This window comes from Musca autumnalis, unplaced genomic scaffold (assembly GCF_047663935.1).
Source record: "Musca autumnalis isolate F117 unplaced genomic scaffold, ASM4766393v1 scaffold_5, whole genome shotgun sequence".
Classification (NCBI taxonomy): domain Eukaryota; kingdom Metazoa; phylum Arthropoda; class Insecta; order Diptera; family Muscidae; genus Musca; species Musca autumnalis.
Window position 1 is genome coordinate 98,156,013 of NW_027412088.1, and position 27,435 is coordinate 98,183,447.

General features: G+C 32.6%; 1 protein-coding gene across 7 annotated transcripts in view; it reads left to right on the forward strand.

Annotated features, from left to right (window-relative positions):
• The first annotated feature begins 720 nt into the window (after nt 1–720).
• Nucleotides 721–27,435, forward strand: part of Drat (Death resistor Adh domain containing target) — a 46,637-nt gene continuing 19,922 nt past the window's right edge. The window contains exons 1-2 of one of the 7 annotated variants that reach the window (XM_073991109.1): nt 721–940; nt 1,130–1,388. Coding sequence is in view for 1 of the 7 variants with exons in the window: in XM_073991107.1 (XP_073847208.1) it covers nt 14,759–14,766 (8 nt within the window). In the remaining 6 variants the exon portion in view is untranslated. Of the gene's footprint in view, nt 986–1,129; nt 1,389–14,373; nt 14,767–27,435 lie in introns of those variants that run through there. The other 6 variants (XM_073991111.1, XM_073991112.1, XM_073991110.1 and 3 more) reach the window with 6 other exon arrangements.

Here is a 27,435-nt window from a genome sequence, read left to right on the forward strand (position 1 = left end):
GTCATGTTCTGGAATAGAGCTATTGTTTATGCTAAAGTGAGCTGTGTTCAGTAAAATATTTTATGCCACAGGGTGACTAACAATTACATGCACAACAGGGTTGCACAACATTTCTACATAATCAACCGTTACTTGTTATATTCATAATTTCTTTTTAAATTTGTTAAAATAATTAGAATAACATTTTAATTAATTGCACAAAGTCTGAAAATGTGTTATATTTTCTAATAAAGCGACTTAAACTCCTGTTATACTATACATTTATAACATGTTTAAGTGCATTATGTACATTTATTTGATATATATTGTATGCAAATGACAACTTAAATCGACTGGATTTGTTGAATCCAGCATAGTCTAATGCTTGGTTTATGTCATGTTTATATTACAACCTTTTGCAGGGTTAATCTTCTTAATGAGGATATACGCGTAGGAATTGACATTTGAAACCCAGTGGGTTTGTTAAATCCGGTTATATACAAACGCACTATTACATACGAAATCCACTCGATTTCAACTGTCAATTCCGTTACGTTTACGTCAAATGAAAATTCATCTGAAATCCATTGGATTTCATTTGACATTTAGGTAATGGAATTGACAGTTGAAATCGAGTGGATTTCGTAAATGTAAACTTACTACAAATGTCCTGTTACAAACATTTTCATTTCCGATTAAAATCTATTGTGAATGTTGCAATTGTCATTTATCGTGAATGTTGTGTTTGTCATTTCTTTCTACCCTCCATTTTCTATTACGGTCGATTGGACAGACATGCGCATTATTTACCGCTATTTGATTGCCCTTTCATTTGTGTTTGTTATGTTACATGACTGTAACAACGACACTACCCGCCTGTTTGTTTTTTATGCATTCTCTTTTGTGACTTTCTAAGAGGTAGTGTTCTTTTGGCGAATAAAGTAAGGAAGGCTGAGTGACGGTGGGTAATGGTGGTTGTTCACTTTGCGTGTTCTAACGTTGTTGTGTATTAGTTTATTCTCGTCTTTCTCTATTTCCGTTTTCTTTGTGTTTAGTCCTTTCTGCTAAAGGATATTTCAAAGTCAAACAAAAATTTACCATTCATTTCTTTTTGCTTCTTCCACCCACTCTCGTCGTTTTCGTCGTTTAGGAACCAAGAAAAAAAATAAGCGCACAGTGCCGAAACGATAATTTTCATCAAAACTTTATTTCTTCTTCAATTCGAATGACACACACGGGAGCGAACTACTAAAGTACAAAAAATAAAAGAACAAAAAAAAAACAACAAGCGAAAAAATCAAAGACAAGATTTTCTACAACTTCAGTGTGGCGGCGCATAAGGAGAAAGTTATTGAAAAAATAGTTTAATATAAAATAAATTTCTGTGAAAACATTTAATTTACATTTCGGTAAGTTACAAATCCAATTGTTGTCCCATTGAAAATGTTACGCAATTTTTTGTATTTTGTATTTTTTTTTTGCATTTTATGGTGAAATATTGAAAAGGCATTTGTGGCAGTGGAGTTAAGAATTATGGAGTTGAGTTAATTATTTTTGGTAGAACATAAAATAGTTTAATAAAACAAATTGCAAGTGTTGTTGGGGTTTTTAGAGTATTGCCCCAATAAATGTTTGACTTATGGGTGACATAAAGGTGAACCAACCTTTTTTGTATGGCCGTTAAAGAATGTTGAATACATTTGCTGAGAAAAACTATGGGGACAAAAATGTGTATATAGATAATAAATTTCTTTGAATATTACGGCTTTTGGTTTTATAGTGATCAAAATACTTTCATTGATGAAAACTGTGTAATTTAGTGCGATATGGAGACGAACCTATCTCTAAAAAAGCCACTCATTTATTGCCTTTGTAACTTTACATATTCATTCTATTACATAGGAAATTTGAATTTATGTTAAACGAAAATACCGTTGGAGGAAAAATGAAAATGTCCATAATTGCGTTTTCTTACAAAATACTGTATCAATAAATTTTGTTATATTAAGCTACAAAATTAATATTTTGAGTGATAGTCACAGTTTAAGGCGGGGTTTCAGCGAATTTTTGATTTAATAACTTACTAAAATCATTCAATTCGTTCTACAAGAGAAATAATGTATACCATTGGAATCATGTAAACGAATAATGGTAGAACCTCAAATACACTCCACTCCGTTTAGCTTCCTAGCACGCATCTAGGAAGCAGTCTATTTTGAATCCAAATCACTACTTTAGATGCAGCGCTCATTGCTTGAATTTACAGACATTCTTCTGAATGTGTTTTTAATCAGTCTAAAGATGCAATAAATATGCACGCCATTGCAAAATATCCCCGGATAAATAAAATGCATTTATTATATGTATAAAAAAGAATATTTAGTAGTTTATTACATTAAAGCAAATTTTCTTTTTTTTTTTGGCTTGAGGTCAGTAAATTAAAAACATGTCATTTTGTTTTTAATATTATTTTTATTTTCCGATATTTCGGTTGTCTTCGACAACCATCATCAGGGATTTAATCTTTAAAACAATAAATTACATTAACAAAAATTGTTGTTTTTTTATCACAATAACTACATTTGTTTTATTTAGCAATCACTAGAATAACTCCCTCATCTTTTCACAGATACTTTCCAACTAAAGTTTTTGATGTTTTTCTATTAAGTTTCTATAGATTTGTGCACAGTGGTCCGTGTCTGTCCTGTAATTCATCCGTTTTTCTACCGGAACATTTATTATCTGGAGCATTTCTAGCATAAATCTTCGCTTGTAGCTATTTTCTTGCGTTAAAATGTCCACGTTTTTAAAATTAGGAATGTGTCCTGTAAGAGCGCAATGGGCGGCAAGTGTGTTTGTTTTGTTCCAAATGTCTGTTTTGGGGTTTTCAGGTCCGACTTAAGTGCTTTTAACCTAGTTCTGAGTTTTGATTTAGTTGATTTACTGATCTCTAGCCAAACAACAAATTAATGCAAATTATAAAATGTATCGGTTAAATTTAATCGCAACTGAATTTACTTCGTCCTCCTTGAAATTTTATTTATTTTAATTTTATACAACCGCCACTGATTTTGCTTCATCATCCAAAAGGGTTTTTTATGTTGCCTTCCCATCACTAGTTCAGCTTTCAACATGGACTTCTCCAATTCCACTCCATTAACAATTTCAGTCTCGTGAATTGCCGCAAAAATGTTCGCAGCTTTATTTAGTATTTCTTTATTTTCTAATAAATTCTTAGAAATTTATACATTCTTTTTTGTCTTTGGAAGAAATTATGTCGCTACTGCATTTTGAATTTTATAAGCAACTTCTTAGTCCCGGTCCACACTATAATGATTTCATTGAAAACATGTCATGGAATTACGATCTAATTCGATCTAAGAACGCCTAATTTCATGAAATTTTTTAATAAAGTTCATTTTAGTTTAGTGGACCGAGACTTATAAATTGTATCGAAAGGAGTGACATGAAATCATAACTCCTCATCGCACCACCTGGGCGTTTACACATGACAGGACAGTTGAGTTTATGTATTGATTGTCAAAAACCCAAAGCATACCTGTGTGACGTAGACGTCCCAACAACTGTAAAAACAGTTGTAAAATTATGAATGAAAATCATTGATTTGTTTTCAACATATTTCAATTGTTATCTCACTTTTTTAAAAAAATGTCAAACTGTCTGTCTTCCTGCTGTCCATCATTTTTTTACAGACAGTCAGGTTAATAAGTTTTTGACATTTTTTTTAAAAAAATATGTAGCCAGGTCACGTATGTAGCACAACAACTACTTAATTTTAGCCGAAAATTCTTCAATATCTCAAAATGTTTTTACGTTTTCATACAATTTATTCACAATAACAAAAAAATTACAGATTGAAACCATGACTCTGGCGTTTTACGCCGCCTTATAATTTCATCATAATCAGTCTAAACGTCAACATTTTCTCACAATTACTGTGATTGTTTTTTTTTATTTTTTTATTCACAATAATGCATTCTGACAATAAGAAAAATCATCAGCTGTTTTTGGTGTAATACATGTCATGGTGGAATAAGAATTGGCCTGTTCCCGTACTTTATAAAGTGGTAAAAGTCGTAAAAGTTGTAAAAGTCGTAAACGATTTTCATATAAATTTTGTGTACGGGAACGCAAAATGTGTAAAAGTGGTAAAAATTGTAAAAACTTTTTAGTTCTGGAACAGAGCTAATGTGTTATATCATAACAACAATTGTGCCATTTACCATACCAAACATCAAATTTGTTCGCAATAACGAATTACTGTGAATTTGTATCTGATTTTATTCACAATAATGCTTTTTGACAACTAGTGTGATAATCAGCTGTTCTTGCCGTTGTATCTGTATTATTTTGCCATGGCCATAGCTGACTGCAATTTTCTTCTTATTATGCACAATAATAGAGGTACCACACCAAAAACAGCTGATTATCATTCTAGTTGTCAATATTCATTATGCTATGCATTAAGGGTATAACATTTATACTAACGAGGGTATATACACGTTCATACGGACAAAGTGTGCCTCATCAAAATAATGGTTTTAGACCCCAAGTATGTTTGGACGAACTCGGTTTCAAACAATTTGGAGTCGATTTGGCAATGTCCGTCCATCTAGCTGGAGCGCACGAACGATTAATCGATTTGCTCGAAAATTTGGCTTTCGTAATATTTTGTCCACACTTAGTTTAAGTTCGAAGATGGGCAATATCGGTCCACTCCTTTGGGTACTTTCCCACAACAGTTCAAAACTTTTCGCTAAAATGGTGCGCACGATAACTATCGAAGGCAGTAACCGATTTGGTCCATACTTTGCTCATCGTGATATTTCTACGAGACATAGATCAGGATATAATATGGACTATATATGTCAACTCCTTCAGGTACCTCCCACACAAAATTTCGTAAAAGTGGTGTTTAGGACCTCCTCTCGAATCGTTTCGATTTTTTTGCAGAAGGTTGCGCTCAAGGCCCCTAATACGATGGTACAAGTTTTTTGAGTGGCAAGTCCATACTTCTTGAGAAAATGATCCGATAGCTGTAAAAAACACCTACGGTCAGCAAGTTAGTGACTGGTGCGCACGACAATTCTCGAACCGAATACTGCTTTGGTGAACACTTTACATATCGTAATATTTCTTCGAATATTAAATAAAATTCGAAGTTGGTGCTTATGGGTTCACTTCTTCCGATACCTCCCCCACAAAAGATCGAAAATATTTGCTAAAAAGGTACGCGGGATATCTCATTAACGGAGCAACCGATTTCGTCCAAAAGTGGGCCTTAACGGTCCACTCCTTGGGGTACCACCCACAAAAATGTTCAACATTTTTGTTTAACCTAATAAGCGCCACGATTTTTTTGCGAGAAAACTTTAAATTTTATATGAAAATTATATTTTTGAGACTTTACAACAATTTTTTATATACATACATATAACGTTTTTCTCTAAAACGCACAGTTTTCCTGCAATCGGGCCTTCTTTGAAAAATGTCGAAAACTTTAAAGGGTAATATGGGTGTATTCTTAAATGACAATCTCTTTGTCTTTGATTGAGAAAATATTCTTTACTATATTAATGCCATGTTCATACCAGCTTTTGAATCACGTTGTTCGCTCTCATAATTACGTACTTCGTGTACGTTCATACGACATGGTACACAATTCATAGCAACATGATTCATATTTTCATACTTTTTATTTACTTTTTACTGATTTTAAAGAAAGTTTCAACCAAAAGACGAGTTAAATTAATTGATATGAACTGAAACAATATTTGTCCTTCTTTCAGATATCTATTTAATATTAAATTATATTATTTTCATTAATTTTATATTTTTTCTCACAATTTTGTTGTTTTCAGTAATTTTTTTTTAATTTTTTTGTAATTTTGTAAATAAATTAACATGAGAGAGAGCTGCCAAAACAAATTTTTGTTATACAGACTTTCTGGCAAGCATTCGATTTCTGTTCCTATATTTTTACGCGAATTTGAAACGATGGGCAAGAAATGCAACTGCAATGAAAGAGAAGACAAACTTTGGTATGATTTGAGTGTATACTAGTCGATAAACCGTCTACTTTTCATTTATGTTTTACATTTTTCCTAAAAATGTTTGGGTTTTTACTAAATTTTTAAATTTTGTATTTTTCCTGTCATAATTAATTTATTTCGATAAATTCTCGCATTTATTAGAGATGGACATATTTTATCGTCGTTTGGAGAGTAATTTAAATTGAACAATGTACAAAAATCGTTGTTCGTTCTCAAAATGTTGTATGGGAAATTAAGTAATTATATCGTAATTTGGTTTCGAACAACGAATAGAGAGCGAATTAGCTTTAGTATGAACAAGGCGTAACATTTATGATTAAATTTATATGGCATAAAGTCTGTACGATAACCTAAAAGTTTGTACAAATTTGCACAAACTTTTACAAAATGCTGTTCGATAACAAACTTGTAAAGTAAAAGAGAGCGAATTTGGAGACAATAGTGAGAGAATTTTGGAGAGCTTTGGAGAGTTTTGTTTACAAGTTTTTGCAAGGAAAATTTTTCTTGTAAGAACTTGCAAGTTTTATCAGCTGATTTAAATTCGAATGTTTTGTGGCGGACTTCTTGGCAACAACATAAACAAACGTTTGGTTATTAAAATAAATAGAAATAAAAAGGAAAAATTATTAAATAAATTATGGAAAACGATAAAGTAAATAAAATAACTTATTTTGTGGTGACTACTTTTTTTATTTATTTATTTAATCTTTTGCCCCAACATCTTCTTCTTCTTCTTCAAATCACCTGACTTCTTGCAAGTTTTTGCAAATTGCTGTTTGCTAACAATCGGCAAATTTTTAGCTTCGAGAGAGTAAAATTGGTGGAGGGACGTTACTGAGAACTTGCTGAGTACTTGCAAGTACTTTTCACTTGCGAAGTTATCGTACAGACCTATATTTAAATTTTTCATCAAAAGTCGAAAATTGCAAAAAAGTCGATTTGTTTGAATTACTTGCGTTTTGGCCAATTGCGTGGAAATTTATAGGTCAAATGAAGCTTTATAAACGTGGAATAATAGATAACAGACAATACTATATAACAAGATAAAAAAACACAAAAATATCCGAAAATACCCGAGTTTTACGTCAATTTTTGCAACCATTTTTTTTTTGTGGTGTTTAAACGGCCAGTGGCTTTATGTGGGTTAAGTGCGATTAATACCCCGGTTACACTTAATCGGATTAAACCAGTGGGTTTGGGTTTCTAATGTCAATTCCATAGTGCAAACGTCAAATAAATCCTAATGAAGTGGGTTAACCCGGCAAAAAACTCTAATGTAACCGTACTATAAGGGTCTGCTCGAGGATCCTTTGGAATTGTTTTGCAGTAGGCAAATCCATGTATCCTGATATAATGGTCCAAAGGTCTAAATTATATGGTGACCAACTGAAATTACTGGTGGGCGCGATATCTATTGAGAGGAATGACTTCCAAAATGGTCCATTCCTTTAGGTACTTTTGAGCTTTAATCCAAATCCATATTTTTGTCGGCAAGTTCATACGCCAAAAATTCTGAAAAATCCATAAATACATAAGTTTTTTTTTGGAAAATGTTTAGACTGAAGGCCTGGGTACATAAGCAGCTTTCTTGCCTTACTTCATTTCTGACATAACAAAAATAAACGAATAAAGAAGTCCGAGCCAATTATCGAACTAGGTTGCATGCAAGCAAGGCAATCAGGCGAGACAGCTTATGAAGCCAGGGGCTGGATTCTTGTTTTATGAAAATTTAAAATGAAAAATATTTCCTTTATATTTTTTTTTTCATTTGACAGTTTTCTCCTTTATAAAAGTTTTCATTTCACATTTTCATAGAAACAGAATTGAACCCCTGGCCATGATTTTAAGCAACTTATGGTGGGAACACAATGAGAAAATTAAAAAAACCCACAAAAATATCCGAAAATACCCGAGTTTTACGTAAATTTTTGCAAACATTTTTTGTGGCGTTTAAACGGTCAGTGGCTTAACGTTGCGTTTACACATGACAGGACAGTTAAGTACATGTATTGATTGTCATAAACCCAAAACTTGTCTGTGTGACGTAGGCGTCCAGACAACTGTAAAAACAGTTGTAAAATTATGAATGAAAATCGTCGATTTCATATTGTTTTTTTTTTTCATGCTCTTTTGTTTTCAACACATTTTAATTATTATCTCACTTATTTTTACAAAAAATGTCAAAAATTTGTTAACCCTACTGTCTGTAAAAAAATGATGGACAGCTGGGAGACAGCCGACAAACGTATGTATGTGTTAGTAAATCAGAGTTGTATTTGCAGACAGTCTGTCTTGTGTAAACGCCTAGTTATATGGGTTAAACGGCCAGTGGCTTTATGTGGGTTAAGTGCGGTTAATACCCCGGTTACACTTAACCGGATTAACCCAGTGGGTTTGGTTTCAAATGTCAATTCCATAGCTCAAACGTCAAATGAATCCTAATGAAGTGGGTTAACCCGGTAAACTCTAATGTAATGTAAACCATGTTCGAGGCAAGACATATTTATATAAGGTAGAAGTGACAATCAGCCGTATTTTTACTTTTTTGTAAATTTAGTTTTCAAAATGTAATAGGGTCTACTCATGAAATTTGAAATTTGCTACCATAAAATACTGCTTTTCATCCTAACCCTGCGTTTACAAATGACAGGACAGTTGACTTCATGTATTGATTGTCAAAATCCCACAACTTGCTTGTGTGACGTAGGCGTCCAGACAACTGCGAAAACAGTTGTAAAATTATGAATGAAAATCACTGATTTCTTTTTGTTTTCCGTTCACATATTTTGTTTTGTACATATTCTTTTGTTTACAGCACATTTGAATTATCATCTCACTTCTTTTTCACAAAAATGTCAAAAATTTGTCAACCTGTCTGTCTGTGAAAACCTGATGTACAGCTGAGAGACAAACGACAAATGTATGCATGTGTTAGTAAATCAGAGTTGTATTTGAAGACAAACTGCCTGGTGTAAACGCCTAGTAAACGTGTAATAAAAACTACCTACTAGAGTTTTGAATGCGTTATATGTACATTTTGATTCAAATTTGTTCTATTTTAGAGGATGTTCAAAATGAATTTATGTTTGTTTTTCCTAAAAAAAAAAAATTTGGAACGCCCCTATTATTCAATATTTTCTTTAACAATAATTTTCAATAACAACAATGTTGTTTTTGTAAATTTGTTAGTTGTTGTAATTCATGCATATACCTTATATAAATTTGCCTTGGTTCGAGGATCCGTTGGATTTTTTCTACAGTGGGCAAATCCATGTATCCTGATATAATGGTCCAAAGGTCTAAATTATATGGTGACCAACTGAAATTACTGGTGGTCGCGATATCTATTGAGAGGAATGACTTGCAAAATGGACTTGTCGGTCCAGTCCTTTAGGTACTTTTGAGCTTTAATCCAAATCCATATTTTCGTCGGCAATTTCATACACCAAAAATTCTGAAAATCCCTAAATACATAAGCACAGTTTATACAGTTGGCCATTCAGCCCAAACTAGTTAGCCCTGACTATTTAGTTTGCTGTCAAATACATAAAATACAAAGGAAATCAAATCACAATAATGAACAATCTATTATGTTTGTTGTCAAATGTTGTTAACAGAACTCTGAATGGCCAACTGTATAAACTGTGTACATAAGTTTTTTTTTTGGGAAAACGTTTAGACAGAAGGTCTGGGTACATAAGCAAGCAGCCTCGCCACCTGGCTTTCTTGCCTTATTTCATTTCTGACATAACAAAAATAAAAGAATAAAGAAGTACGAGCAAATTTTCGAAAAAAAAACTTCGGGTCAATTCCGTCAGGGCCAAAGGCATTAGATTTCATTTTATTAAAACAATAAAGGACTTCGGAATTCAAATTCACCATTTTCAAGTGATGGCTCATTACTATTGGAATAGAAAGAGTGGTCCACTTTTAAAGTTGGTATGTTGATGAACGTTTCATTGAGTTCGCCTGCAGGAACATGAGTGAGGGCAGTGTTCTTACATTTTTCAACTCCAAGATCACCAATAGTTTTCCATATACTTTTGGTGTCTATTGCGGAATTAAATCTCGTAAAATAATATTCAGTTTTTGATGAAATAATTTGCCATGTTTCTTGCAGAGGAAAATTCTTCATATATCTCTGGTGTTTTGAAGCGTTTAAATCTGGAATAAGTCCTATTCCTTATGTTTACATAACTTGGAGAGAAGAATTAAACCAGGGTTTATTCTTATACCCCTTTGCACTTAACCGTATTAACCCAGTGGGTTTGGGTTTCAAATGCCAATTTCATAGCGTAGACGTCAAATATATCCTCAAAAAGAGGGTTAACGCGGCAATAAGCTCTAGTGCAAACGCCGTTTTAGAGGTTTATTTGTTTGTTATTATAGGAACAGTGCAGTTATACAGGTAAAGAATATTACCTTGAAGGAATTCAAGCTGTTTGTCAACAGAACCAATGCCATATAACAGATCCCAGTTAATTTTAATGCGTCTAAGTCGCGATAACTAAGATTTCTGAAATCTCGAAAATAATATCTTTGTTCTTCTTCATGTAAACCAAACTTATATGTATGAAACAATAAGTAATGCCTGGAGAAGCAGGCAGCCGAGATTTGATCATAAAGTAGCACATTTTCAATAGTATTAACAAAAACCAGATCAAGAAGTGTGTTAAGAGAGATGGAAAAATGAGTAGTGTTTCTGCAGTTAGTAGCATAAACCCCAAGAGGAATCATGATGTTAGGCAAAGAAGGGTCGACAAGATTGTTTGAATTAAAGTCCCCTGCAATTATAACATCATTATATCCAGCGTTACATTTTCCAGGATATGATGAATTGTTAGGCCTATAAGCTCAGGCTATTAGCATCATGGTACAAATACGCAGGTAGCCGCATCGGCAATTGTTGGCAACATTAGATGTCAAAATTTGACATAAATTCAATGCAATTGACACATTATGTTACAATCAGCTGCCATGATAATGCTACCTGTATTATTGTACCATGATTAGCATATTCCAGGTGAAGAACTTCAATTCAATAAACACATTGGAGTTTTGATTTTATTTGAAGGTTTGCCTTAAATAAAATTGTTGAAACTTTTTAGATCTGGAACACAAATACATTTGCAACGTTTATAATTTATTAAAATAAAGGATGAGAATCACACGCTGTTTTGACTTATTCTTGTGACTGTTATTCTACCACCCATGTTTTCCGAATTCTCTTCATTAGGGAAATTGGCTTTCTTTACCCAACATTTCATCACAGTTTCCTCCTATGAAGCTCATTTTCGATGTGGCCCACTGTATCTAATTGTTTATTTAGAATTTTACTTTAAATTGATTGCTAAATTCAATTTTTTCAAATAAAATTTTCCTAAACGGTGCATTTTAAATAAACAACAATTGCACCGCTTTCAAGGAACAACAACGATCGCAGAAGAATATTGACGGATATGAGGTCATTGTACGTTCTTCTCTAAAATATACACAGAATCAACAAAAACAATAAATGATGTCCCAATCTTATTGGCTATGCGGGTGAACGATATCTATCCCCCTGCATGGATACCAAACCAATGTCTATAAAAATAACAAATTGAGACAAAAAATAATATAAAAAACAATTCTAGAAATAATTGCCTTGCCAAATACTTGTGTACATGATCAGACTTTGCTATACAATGGAAAACAAATAATTGCACATGTATGTACGTATACGTGGCATATATGGATGTATTTGTACATCTTATTGATGCGGTGTTCTTTTGTTTTAATTACGTACATTTTATGTATATATGTATATGCTTTATGTACCTATGTAAAAACAAAAAAAAAAAACATTATTTTTGTTGTTTTATTTATGTGTTTTCTTCGATCGCATATATTAAAGACAAATAGCGGGTGGTATATTGAATGGGGTACAATTTTCCAACCTGTATTATCATTTTTAACTATAGAGTCGGGTAAATCTTTTTTCTAGTTCACTGTCCTACAAACGAACTTTAAAAATCACTCATACAAACGATAGGATCGACAGGAACTACATAGTGAACTATATATATTTCACAATTGGTTTGTTCCAGTACTGCAAAAATCTACTATTTTTTACTATTTTTCCCGATAACATAAAGGAAAAAATGTTATCGTAGTAAAAACTAGTAGCTTCTTGCAGGTTCTGGAACAGAGCAAATATATAGCTTCGTTCCCGTACTTTTTAATGGTAAAACACGTAAAAGAGAGAACTGCAAAACATTTTTTCTTACACACAAGTTTTCTGAAATAGTTCGGGAACGGAAAAATGGCAAATACGTCAAAAAAAACTGGAACAAATGTCAAAGTCGGCGTATCAGCCAATCAGACGCCGGCAACCATGTTACTATTTTTTTACTCGCCCAAATTTGTCGTGTAAAAAGTTTTTAAAGAGAGCGTCATTCAGCGCCATTTTTGTTTAAAGAGAAGTGAACATTTTACAACTTTTTTGTGTACGGGAGCGCTTTTTCGAGTAAAATGTGTAAAAGTCGTAAAAATTGTAAAAACTTTTTAGTTCTGGAACACAGCTTATATTTCTATTGATTGGTATGTTCCTTTACTTTTTAAAGCGGTAACTAGGTGTTTACACCAGACAGTTTTGGAGCAGACAATAGCAAAGATACAAACTTTTTTCACTAATACATTTATACTTTTGGCAAATATGTCTAGGGACTGTCTTTGAATTTTCATAGACAGTAATCATGGACATTTTTCAACAAAAATAGTTCAAATAATAAAAAATATATGAAAACTTCTGTCAAACAAAATATAAAAAAAAATTATATTCTCATTCATGAAATCAAAAATGTTTTCCAAATTGCAAGAATAGCATTAGCGGCCTAAGTTGCTATAAAAAAATTATTTTGTCATTGGTAACTCACAAAATGAGTTACAGAATCGTACTACTGTAGTGTGATTCTGTAAATAGTTAACGACAGAATTACCGACAATTATCGATAACTGAAAATTTGTATTTGCTTACAATTTGGACAATTAACGAACGTCGGTAAGCTACCGACCAAAATGAAGTAGTCGCTAACCCCTACCGATGCCGCAAGTGTTGGCAGCTTTTATTTCAACTTTTCATTCGAAATTTTGTCTTTTACTTTTACCGATTTTAGTCGGTAGCTGCACAAAAAGTTATAGAATCCCACTACTGGGGCTGGACTTTTGTTCTATAAAAATTTGAAATAAAAAATATTTTCTTTATAATTTTTAATTTTATAATATTTTTTTTATAATTTTGTTCCATTATAATACATTTCATTTCACATTTTCATAGAAACAGAATTGGGCTCCTGGTAAATAGATTTTGGTCCGGACGCCTACGTCACAAGAAAAATTTTTGACAATCAATGAAAGAACTAAACTGCCGTCTAGTGTACTGTGTGTGTAATCCCAGGATAAAAGTGGAAAAAAATGGTAAAATCTATCCACCGGTCTCCTATAAATTGTATGCTTTTTGAAGTAAGGAACACTTTTCGAATAAAAAGTGGTATATACTCGAAGATTCCGACACTTAAAGGAACAGAGCTTATTTGACTATTCCAGTACTTTTTAATAGCAACAAAGGAACAACTGTCAAAAACTGCATCCAGAATAAATAGAGTTTATTTGTTTACATGCAAGATCTATTTATAAGGTCACGTAAGTAGCACAACAACAACTCTATTTTGGCCGAAAATTCTTCAATATGTCAAAATGTTTGTTTACGTTTTCATAGAAATGATGCACAATAACAAAAAAATTGACAGATTGAAACCAATCAGCTGGTCGTTTTACGCCACCTTATAACCTTTGTACAATCTTTTACAAAATACTGTTCGATAACAAACTTGTTCTGTAAAAGAGAACTGAAGGCCTGCGTACATAAGCTGCCTTGCCTGATTGCCTTGCTTTCCTGCTTCATTTCTGACATAATAAAAATAAAAGAATAAAGAAGGCCGAGCAAATTTCGAATTGGGTTGCCCTTTTCTTTTTTATTCTTTTATCAGAAGCAAGCAGCTTATGTAGTCACCCCTTGAGAAGTACTTTCAAAACCTTGCAACTACTTTTTACTTGCAAAGCTATGGAATAGACCTTAATTGGGGTACACACGATCAGTTTTGCTCAAATAATCGGTTGCTTGCCACAAAATATTTTGTGGTTGCTGGACATATTTCCGAAAAATCGACAGTCAAAACTGATCGTGTGTACCCCGCTTTATATTTAAAAATTTTGCAACTCTCACTCATATTTTTTTTAATATTTTTCCCATTCTCTTTCGTATCACTTATTTTCCAAAATACACAAGTATTGATATCTACAAGTCGACATTTGTATTCATATGTGTAATATCTGTGTAGGTGAAATTATTTTTCTTTTTTTTTTAATAATTGAAATTTTAAGTAAACGAAAAAACATACAAATTGAGTAGATCATCATCTGACTTCGCTGTTATTGTTATTTTGTCTTGAAATATCCAAGTGAATTAACGCAACAAATTGTTCACCCGTGTGAATGGAAGAATTAAAAATTAAAATTTCGAACATTAAAAGATCAGTCATCCACAAAATTTAAACTAATTGTGGTCATATTTCTCAAAAATAAAAAATAAAAATAACATTAACTACAAAAATTTGACATCATTCCCAATTATAAAAAAAAAACAACAACAATAAATAAAAGTCATGGATCCGTAAGTCTTTGTACTTAAATTATAAGATGTTGGAGAAAAACAAACTGTCAAATAGATCATGTACTATTTATTTATATTACACAGAGCTACTAAGAAAGAAATCGATGTATTTGCGAAGGAATTTTGTTAGAATGAGCCGTGTTTGGTGTAACATATCCATAAAAAGTGTGTATACTTAGATTTGTTTACAAGATATGTAATTTTACATTTATGTGAGCTGTCATTTATTGTATACAAAATGTGACAACATGTACATATGTAAAATTATATATCTTGTTAACACATATCTTGTTCACACCCATAAAAATACCACAACAAGTGTGACTAAAGATACCTTAATGTGCTATGATTGAATATTCCCGCTTTAAATATCAACAACTTTTTCTCTCAAACATCTAAGAAAGACAAGTGTAAATCAGGAAAAGTATTCGGATTAATTCTAAAAAATATTCTTGAAATTGTTTAAAATAATGTTTACGATTATTTAACAAATATTCTCTCAAATTAAGATCAATTCTGTTGATTTTTAAATTTTGTAGCATTGTGTTACGAATAACAATTATCAAATATTATGATCATGTGCATACATATACAAATATCACCAAAGTACTACACTTCGCATAGTATTCTTGAAATTCAATTAATCAAGACAGTTATTTTCGATGAGATGTTATTGTAAATAATCATCAAATAGTGAACAAATAGTAAAATTTTATCAACACAAGTTTAAACTTGAACATAAATATAATCTTAAGTGGTCAATAATAGCAAGTTTAGTAACAGTTTATGTTGTTATATTTTTAAAAGAAAAGTTTTTTGTTTATGGTAATCATGGTACAAATACACAGGTAGCCGCATCGGCAATTGTTGGTAACATAAGGTGTCAATATTTGACATCAATTCAATGCAGTTGACACATTATGTTACCATCAGCTGGCATGATAATGCTACCTGTATTATTGTACCATGATGGTAATCAAGTAGTTTTTTTTTTATTGGTCCCAATTTACATTGGGCGAGTTTACTTGCGGCAATTGTCATTTTGTAGGAGAGAGAGGTGAGGCATATGGTAACCCTTTGCCTCTCAGCACCCTCTCTCACCTACAAACTGACAATTGCCGCAAGTAAACTCGCCTAATGTAAATTGGGACTTATGAATACAAATTTAATAGGTGGTTTACATTATAGCTTTTTGCCGGCCTAACCATGGTACAATCATTACAAGGTAGGACAGAGCAAACATCTGATTACAATTTTTTCCTGAGGTCCTCCTATTGTGTCAAAACAGTTTGACTGGGTTGACAAACGACAAAATAAATTTATTTAAAATCATAAATAAAAATAGACATATGCACATTTTTGAAAAAAGAAATGAATTCAACATCATCGAGGGACACTTTCCTTAAGCAATTTGGACAGATGAGTGGAAATGCTGTGCTATGTGTTGTGCTTGCAGCTTGCCGATGTCCAACTTCCGTACCATGGTGCAAGAAATATTAAATTCGACTTGGTTCGTATTTTATGTGGGTACGTATTTCGTACCTTTGCTGCAACAAGATGGTGATCCGAGTCCATGTTTTCTCCTCAGAACGAAGAATGTCTAGATGCTTACATCTTGTACTACCATTCTTTTGCCGCTGGGAAGTCTATCAGCCTCATACCTTTCTTTTAAAGGCTCATAAAATATGTATGTTCTGTTCGGGCTTGTCTTCTGTGGGTGCATGAGCACAAATCAAACTGATGCGAAAAATTAAAAATTTAGCGTTTGTACGAATTATAGCAAGTCTCTTATTAATCACTGGGATGAAGCCGGATACCTAAATCTTTTACCTCCGACCAAATCCGCAACCAAACTCAGGCTTTATGTGTTGTTGTGAAGCCTTTCCAAATCCATCTTAATTCCTGTATCTGTTATGTATTTTTCAAGTACATCTGCCAGTGCGTAAACCGCACTTCTATAAATAGTCGGAACATTCCAGGTGCAGATTCGCAGTTTATGATACAAAAAACGGGGGTCTTCAACTATGGAAGGGGTTGTTTTCTGCTTCTTCATAGTAAGATGTTTTGGAGGGATGGGTTACTAGCCCAACGCAAGTTTTTAACGTTCTTATGGGTAAACATGTTAGGTCACTATCATTAAGGGGTGCTAAAGGCTGCTACCCAGGTGACACCGCGGTGAGGTCAGTGTCCACTTGTGATGAAAGATGGGCCAGGACAAGTCCTGGACTTTGCAATGATAAAGCGGGTCAGGTATCTTTCATCACCTACGTAATCCTCACCATAAGTACATAACGTAAAAAAGTGGTACGTTGGGCCGGTTCGAATTTTTTATATCCTCCACCATGAAGTTTACTGAGCTAAAATTAAAATTGGGAGGTACCTTTATATGGGGGCTATACCATAACCTGGACCTACATACATATATAGCCCATTTTCAACACCAAAAGTTATAAAGGCCTACAATACATTTTCCCAAAATTGTATCCACCCCCTTCAATAGGTTCGGACAGATGGACATGGCTATATATGTATGTAAGTATATGTACAAATCTTAAATGATTTTTTTATGTAAGCATTTAATAAAAAAAAACAAATTTTATTTCAATTTAAATGATACAAGCTTTGACAATATTTCAAATAAACAACTCCTGTTGCATTTGTCATTAGTAATTTGAAGTTATAAGCAAACTGGCTTCAGAGTTGTTTTTTTGAAATTTCGTCAACCTGCCCAACCTTCTAATAATTGAACCATGGGCCTAATAGTACGTTTATATATAACCGGATTTAACAAACCCACTGGGTTTTAAATGTCAATTCCATTACATATACGTCAAACAAATCCTCATAAAGAAGGTTAACCCCGCAAAAAGTTCTAATATAAACAGCATATAACCTTCTTTATGAGGATTTATTTGACGTATACGCAATGGAATTGACATTTGAAACCCAGTAGGTTTATTAAATCCAGTTATTTGTAAACGTGCTATAAGTGACATTCACAAAAAAGATAAGTTTTTTACATGTTTTTATTAAAATAGTGTAAAAGTGTTTTGATCACGAATTAAAAAATGTTTAATTGGCAATTTTCGAAATTATTATTTTTGCAACAACATGTTGCGTATTAATTACGACGTTAAGTATACGTTACAATAATCAATATTGGTAAAATAATACTTGGCGTTTACACACAGACAGTATTGGCAAGACAATAACAAAGTTACAAACCATTTTCACCAATGCATTCATACTTTTCTCTATACATATTTAAATATGTTTAAATGTATTTGTGAAAAAGGTTTGTATTTTTGCTATTGCATTGCCAATACTGGCATTTGTAAACGCTGGGTTAAACATTGAAACTAAGCAAGTAAAAGGACAAAAGTAGTAGAATTCAAGGTATTTTAAAGAGTCCACGTAAATATTACAACAACTCTATTTTGATTGAAAATCCTTCAGACTGCCAAAATGATTGTTTATGTTATCAAACAAATAATTCACAGTAATGACAAATTTGCCAAATTGACTCATTTTTGGACGAATGTTACTATTCTCACTACTGATGTCGTTCTAGAGTTGTCTTTGTTCATAAAACATGTCGAGTAAATTAAAAATCCCTTTTAAATCCATAAAATTCCCACATTCAATTTCGCTATTAATTTTAAAAAAGAAAAAAAAACATTTAACATTTATTGACGGCCATGTCCTATAAATAAGATCACACTGTCAATTAAACTTTGATATGTGCCACAAACGAATTGAATTGAATGAAAATCAATAAAATAATTGTTTTCAATTACAAATAGAAAAACAACTGAACAGCAATAGCAAAATGATGTATGATATTCAAAAATAGAACAACAACCTTCATTGTTAATAATATCGAATACAGGCGAGCCATTAATTGCACTGTACAACAAAATCGAACTCTTTTTAAAATTACAAGAAACACAGATTATGAAAGAAGACCGAAAAGAAATTTGTAGCTATAATATTTAACATCTCCATAAGTTTTCGCTTTTTATATATGATTAAGGACCATATTCTACCGTTTTTATTCACATTTTCGTTATCTGCGGTCACAAAATATATTTTATTGATGTTTTTTGATAATAAATTCTTTCAGAAGATTATGTGTGCTCGATCCAAACTGTTTTTGAAATATCTATGGTGAATATATATATATAGGGAAAATATTGATAACTCAGATTGGACTTTGAAAAATTACGTATTTTGGTACTATGCACTAAAATAACGTCATCAGGATAAGTCATAGGTTTTGGTGTATTCGAGGACCTATAGTAAAATTTTATGACAAATAATTTTGTAGAATATTTTGATCTGATACGATCACATTTAAAATGAGTTTTTATACGTTTTTAAAAAAAGGGGCCAAAAAGACCCCTTTAGTGACTCGCATGAGGGTCAATTTATTTCATAAAAAGATACCCCGCATTGTTGTCAGTAATATTGCCAAAGACACTTTATACCTAAAATGCAAGCATTCCAAGGAATCGGATGTCGAATATTTCAAAACCTGTAAAAATGGGCGGAACTTGCCACGCCTATTTAGGTTACTTCCCGACGTAAACTTTCAAAACGCGTGTCTTCTTTTTTTCGGTCCTCTTTCATAATCTGGCCGAATTATCTTGTAATTATTTTTTGTGTTGTACAGTGTTGCTAACTATCGGTTTCTGCAAATAACGACGTTTGCACTATAGCTTTTTGTCGGTTTTTTATGAGGGTTTATTTTGACGTATATGTATAGGTATTTGAAACCCGTTATATTTAAACGTACTATAACACTGTGCTACACGGAAAATTTTCACGGAGTTGTGATGCACCAATTTGGTTTTGGAGACTATGAAAGACGAAAATACCTTTGATTTCTTTTGATCACTTCGTTTTTTAATTTTATAAAGGTATATGTAGAGATTTTAAACTTTAAAAAGGGGCGAATAATATCTGTTCCTGCAAGAACCTACTATTTTAGATTTTTTTACAAATCTTTCCTTTATAAATTTGAGAAGTTTTACAAGTTATTGAGTACGGGAACACACAAATTGTAATTTTGATTACTTCGTAGGAAACCGTTACAAACATATAGACTGCTCAGAATATTAACCCCCAGTTTATGTATTTCGAAACGAAAATGTGTGCGCATGAAAGACACCCAAACTTTAGTTTTTGAAATATTATTTAATTTACTTTTGCTTCAAAACAAAAAACAAATTTGAAATACACAATCAAATTTGGTAGTTTTTCTTCCGCATTCGTTTTCTTATCGACATACATAAACAGGCCCTAAATTTATTTTATCTTTTCCATACTAATGATTTATTATACCCACGCTCTACTGTATTTAGCTGTGTTCCAGAACTAAAAAGTTTTTACAATTTTTACGACTTTTACACATTTTACTCGAAAAAGCGTTCCCGTACACAAAAAAGTTGTAAAATGTTCACTTCTCTTTAAACAAAAATGGCGCTGAATGAAGCTCTCTTTAAAAACTTTTTACACGACAAATTTGGGCGAGTAAAAAAATAGTAACATGGTTGCCGGCGTCTGATTGGCTGATACGCCGACTTTGACATTTGTTCCAGTTTTTTTGACGTATTTTCCATTCTTCCGTTCCCGAACTTTTTGAAAAAACTTTTTTGTGACAACAATTTTTCTCTCTTTTACGAGTTTTACTATTAAAAAGTACGGGAACGAAGCTTTTATTGTTTTTTTTTTATGGAAGGTTACAAAGGGAATAGAAAACCAGGATAGATAAGAACTTTAATTCCAACTGTGCCAGTAAGTGTCGCTAAAGTGCGGATGCGAATGCTTAATTAAAAATAATTATCATTTTAATAAATATTTACTATTATTACACATCAAATACATCATAATATTTAGACAATGAATGACTACTGAACAGCATTGGCATATGTCAGTTACATAGCCAGCCAGCCAGGCAGTCGGTCACAGTACTTGTTGCCGCCTGGGATAAAAAGCTTGAAATGCGAAAAAATGAGACAAACAATAAAATTCTTATTGACAATTAGTAACAAAAAGATAATTGAAAAGTATGACAATAAAAAATATTCAATTCAATTGACATAATCAACATTTATGAGCAATGATAAAAAGGGTTGTGTTGGATGGTGGTATGATAAGTTAGATCAATCGAGGGATAATTAGTTCAATTATAAAGAAACAAAATAATTGATATTTCTGAGGGGGAAGAATTTAAATCTATGTTGATTCAACATTGTAGAAGCCGAGTTCAAAATCCCTGTCTGTCGGAAGTTTAAGCCAAGTTTACATTGGAGCTTTTTGTCGGGTTAACCTACTTTATGAGGATTAATTTGACGTATAAGCAATGGATTTGACCGTTGATTTAACCAAATCCAGTAATATGTAAACGTATAGTCAATCACAAAAGAGATAATCAAAAATCATTTGATAGAGCAAACCCGTAAGAAAGTTCATAGTCAACCAAATTTGCAATTGTCCTCTCATTTCGTTCTCTTTTACTGCTAAACATCCTGTAACAATTCTTCCGAAAAATATCAAGCAAAAGACGGTTGATTGTTAAATCGATTTTTTCTTTGTTTCTTCATAAGCTCTGTTCCTTTACGTGCAAGAATCTTCAAGTTTTACAACTTTTTACTCGAAAAGCGTTCCTTTACTTCAGACACCGTACAATTCATATGGAACCAGATTACAACTTTTGCTACTTTTGCCGGTTTTACCACTTTCAGTAGTGCGATTCTCTAACTCATTTTTTGAGTTACCGACAATTGCCGGTAAAATTAATATGCTTATAATTTCGGTAATTACCGATGTTTTTCGGTAAGTTAGCGACGAATAAAAAGTAGTCGTAAAGTTCTACCGATAACAAGAGTGTTGTCAACTTTTATTTGAACTTTTCATTCATAATTTTGAGTTTTAATTTTACCGATTTTTGTCGGTAACTCAAAAAATGACGTATACTCAATGGAATTGACATTTGAAACCCAGTGGGTTCATTAAATCCGGTTATATGTAAACTTACTTTTAGACTAAAAACTTTTCCTTTTTTTATTTTATTTTTGCCTTATTAAGGCGAAAGTCATTCATAGTGATATTTAATTAATTCTCTTTCGAGTTAAGCTGTTAGACCTTAGATATACATTGAAAAATTAGGAGTCTACCGAAGTCCCACGCATCCAACCATTACGCTTTAACTTTTACGATGATTACGTGCATGATCTCGATTTATTTGACATGCTATATTGTATGAAAATGACAACTTGTATCCCGTTTGCACTTAATACACTGGATTTCAAATGTCAATATGTGTATAGTCTAATCCAATAATACTGGTACTACACCAAATACAGCTGATCACGGTTCTAGTTGTTAAATTGCATTATTGTGAAAAAAAAACAAAATTTTGACGTTTAGACTGATTTTGAGCAATTGTTGTAACACCTTCCTATTACGCCATGGTCTAAACCATGATGAAATTATAAGGTGTGAATAAATTGTATGAAACTGTAAACAAACATTTTGACAGCTTGAAGAATTATTGGTCAAAATAGAAGCTTTGTTCCAGAACTAAAAAGTTTTTACAATTTTTACCACTTTTACACATTTTACCCGAAAACCCGTTCCCGTACACAAACAGCTGTAAAATGTTCACTTCTCTTTAAACAAACATGACGGCGAATGACGCTCTCTTTTAAAACTTTACATCATTGGTGATCACTTCCTTACGGTAGCGTAAAAACAAACCACACGTATGCTCTCATTATTTCTCATTTGCCATTGTTTAGTAATGGGGAGAGTGTCTTACCACTACTTATACACGAACTATTCTGAGCACCCCTGCTTTACACGACATATTTGGGCAAGTAAAAAATAGTAGCATGAATGCCGGCGTCTGATTGGGTGGTACGCCGACTTTGACATTTCTTCCAGTTTTTTTTACGTTTTTTCCATTTTTGCGTCCCCGAACTTTTTGAAAAAACTTTTGTGTAAGAACAATTTTGCTCTCTTTCTCTCTTTTCCAAGTTTTACTATTGAAAAGTACGGGAACAAAGCTAGAGTTGTTATTGTGCTAGTTACGCGACCTGGTAAATAGATCTTGGTGTAAACCTTGGCACCATGATGCAACGAACAACAAGACCATTATAGCTTCGTTCCAGAACTAAAAAGTTTTTACACATTTTGCATATTTTTGCCCAAAATACGTTCCCGTACACCAAAAAAGTTGCAAAATGTTCACTTCTCATTGAACAAAAATGGCGCTGAATAGCTTTCTCTTTAGAAACTTTTTACACGACAAATTTGGGCGAGGAAAAAGTGTGCAACATGTTTGCCGGCTTCGGGTTGGCTGACACGTCGACTTTGACATTTGTTCTAGTTTTTACGACGTTTCTGCCATTTTTCCGTTCCCGTACATTTTGGAAAAATGTGTATGTGGAACTCATTTTCGACAGTTTGCTCTCTTGACACTTTTATCATTAAAAAAGTACTGGAACGAAGCTTATGACTGAAAGCCCTTCAAGTTGTTTTGAGTAGATATCCAATTCACATTTTGTTTATACTATGTTTATATTTACGAAATCCACTCGATTTCATCTGTCAATTCCTTTGTGTATATGTCAAATGAAAACTCATCTGAAATCGATTGGATTTTATTTGACGTTTGAGCAATGGAATTGACAGTTGAAATCGAGTGGATTTCGTAAATGTAAACATAGTATTACGTTTTCATACGATTAATTCACATTGCATCATGCATGGTACAATAATGCAGGTACTACACCAAAAGCAGCTGATTATGGTTCTAGTTGTCAAAATGCATTATTGTGAACAAAATCACATACACAACGTAAAGAAGCAATTCACAGTAATGTGAACAGATTTTGGCGTTTAAACAAATTTGGAGCAACTGATGTAAGACCTTTTTATTCACGATGATTATCTCGATTTATTTGACACATGCATGTATATTGTATGAAAATGACAACCTAAATCCACTTGCTAAATCCAGCCTAGTCTAAATGTACTATAAGGTATTTTTCTTTCATGTTAAAGCTCTTTAAGACCATTATGTATGGATTCACCCAGCTAACTCGTATTGAGTTTCTTAAAAACCCACTCAAAATACAAAATTGGATATCTACTCAAAACAATGCATTTTGTTACTCATTCGCTCTTGCTCAATATCCACACTTCCATATGCATGTAGTGTATCTGAAGTTCTCAAAGTGAAATGCTCAGTATCTTTCACTCTTCATCTCACAAAATAAAAACACACACACTCATACCTACATTTACATATGCGCATGGTTGGATCTTCCAAATTCAAACAAATATTCTTTGACATTGAGTTTTTTCTTTGACTGCATGACCTGGCCTAGCTGCTATTGTAAACAAGAATCCAATGTTTTTTTTTTTTTAGTAGACAACCAAGCGTGATGAGAGTTTTTGGTAGAGATCGTGTGTATGTGTGTTGAATTAGTGAAAAAAGAAAGATCGTCAGAGGTAGAGAGGGTTTGGGGAAAGCGCTTTACCGCATTCAACTGATCACTACACAAGTGCGTGACGATCACGTTCCCTATGAATGAACATGGACGGTTGGTTGGATGGATGGAGAATGGCTATGACTGTTTGGGGTTGGCATTGTTTTGTTGTTACTGTTTTGCTTGTGGTGTGTTAGCTGGCTGACAGGCAGAAATTGTTTACTTGCTGGTACTTGCTGGTGTTGTTATTGTTTTCGTTCTTCTTCTTCATCATCATCGCTGGCGTTTATTGAAATGAGTTTTTATGTTTTTTTTTTGTTTTGATGATTTTTTGCAGTATTTTTTGTTTATTTTTGGTTGAACAATTTTTCTTGTATAAAAAATGGTTTCAGGTTTTTTCATTATTATTTTCCACTTGCACACAGCTGCTTGCAAATAACTGTTATGCAGCCCTGTAAACTGTGACAATTTTATTCACACCTTTAAGTAACGAGTGAAATGTATCTGTCATGACATATAGACATTCACACTCCACCTGTTTGTGAGTCAATGTGCTGGAAATAGTGTGATAGGTTCTGTCTCGCTGACGACGCCAATACATGACTCGTATGGCGGAGATGCCGGCCTCGAAAGTTCCGAAATTCATTTGTTAATAACTGTTATGCATTTTCTTTTTAAATTGATCGGTTTTAAACCGGGATTAAAAAGTACATTTCAATTAGCGTTTATTATTTTGGTAATGGTTCTATTTCTATTTATTTGACATATGTTTTCCTAGATTATGCACTTTATCACTATACAAAACTTTAATCTAAAATTTAGATTTAGATTCTAAATGCCAGACTTATGGCGCAAAGTGGAAACCTCGGCTAACAGTACGTTTAGACTATGCCTGATTTAGCAAATCCTGTTGATTTAGGTTTTCATTTTCATAAAATAAATATGTCATTTAATAAATAATAATTTAATAAATAAATGACATTTAAAAAACCCACTGTGTTTCAAATGTCAATTCCATAGCGCAAACGCCAAATAAATCCTCATAAAGAAGGTTAACTTTGCAAAATGCTGTAATGCAAACGCCGTTTAGGCCATGTTTATATTATAGCCTTTTGCAGGGTTAACCTTCTTTATGAGGATTTGTTTGACGTATATGTAATGGAATTGACATTTGAAACCCAGTGGGTTTGTTAAATCCGGTTATATATAAACGTACTATTATAAGCGCATTAATCATCGCAAAAGGATATAGTTTAAACCAAGCGTAAACATAAACATATTTTTTTTAAGTAAAATGCTTTTCTTCGAGATCATGTCACTACAATTTTAATAAAAATAAAAAAAAATAATAAAAAAATATATTGTGATATTTCCTTAAAGAAGCTCCGATTCAGAACCTACATCAATCTATTTTTTTAAAGATTGCATCCTTATTTAAGAGAAAATAAATAAGAATGACGTTCAATGACACTTTGCTTATTGCAAGTTTTACCATTAAATAGTTCCCACACCTCACGAGGAATTAAATATTTGTTTAGAAAAGTTTTCCTTTTTTGGTAGTAGAAATTAAAATACCGGCTTTATTAATTTATTGTTTATTAAATTAATACAATATTAATCTATATATAGGTGAGCGTATATTTATGTTTATATATGTATGTATGCTTATATACTATCTATACTTATGTCAATATGTGTTTACATTTTAGGGGGCGCGTGTAACCAAAGTATTTTGTGTTTTTTGGACTAAACATTAGTCTACGTGACCAACTTTCATTGATGAGCCAGCCACGCCACATTTAGATCTTTTGGACCGCATAACATCGTTCGTTATTATGTTTAAATTTTGCTGTGACGTCTGACACACTTCAAATTGTTGTAGATTTTCTTTTTTAAATGCCAGCAGGGGAACTAATCTTCTTATGAGTTTGATATGTTTTTGGCACAGTGGGGGAGATGAGTTAGTATTTGTGATTTCTCTAATGAAATCCAGTGGAATTTATTTGACAATTGAATAGTCCAATTATAAGGTGGTGTAAAACGCTCAGCTGATTTCACTCAATCTGCAAAATCGTCGTTATTGTGAATTTTGACAGTTTGGAGGATTATCTTGATGTTGTTGTACTCTTTACGTGGTTTTATTAAATAGACCTTGATTATAATCAGTATGCAATTAATTGCTCTATTCCTTTACATGCATGAGTTTTCCCGTTTTTATCAATTTTTTCCCGCAATGTTTACTTACTTTAAAGAGCATACAATTTATATGAGAGCAGTTCACCAATTTTACCATTTTTGTCATTTTTAAATGTAAAGGAACATACTAAATAGGTATGCATTATGGTTATAATCATGGCTCAATAATAAGGTAGACGCTCTATCAAAAACAGCTTACCACCATGCAAGTTACGAAAAATACATTGTTGGGAATGAAATCTCTATACAACATGTTGTAAAGCTGAATTAACACCAAGCGGGCTTGACCCTTGACTGTGAGAGAGATTAAAGAAAAATGTAATGGTGTATCAGTTATCCGAGTAGAGTGTTTCCATTGTTGCGGTCTTTGATGCGTATACTTATTGTCGTTAAGTACACACCAACCGCGTTAAGCGAAACTACATTTTACAAAATTAACATTTACACTTACAAAATTAACAATTTTAAAAAATTCAAACTCCTCCACTGTGCTCGCCGTTTCACAAGTATAAAATGCGCAGTTGTTTTGGGTATTTTTGTTTGTTTTGTTTAGATTGTGCTAACTTGTTGTTATGGTTTTTTGTTTTGAATTTCAATTTAATGTTTTCACATAAAGTTTTTTTTGTTTGATATTTTACCAACAACAATATTGCAAATGCAAAAAAAGGTAAACAAGTGGATTAGTTTCAATGAAATGAGCCTATGCCGGTTAACAGTAATTAATAATTTATTATGTCCACATGGCAATGATGTGACATATATAAATATTGCCGGTATTTTTTCAAACTCTCAAGGAAAAATATTAGTTTAAATGGCGAAATACTCAGAAATTTCCAACAAAATTAGGATATTTTTAACCCACATACATACACTAGCGGTCATCTGAATAGGTTTGAATTTTTTTCTTTTTATATGTTAAGGTATCTTCTGATGTGTTTGTATTGCAGATCCCTACTATTTAGTTTTTGAGAGTCCT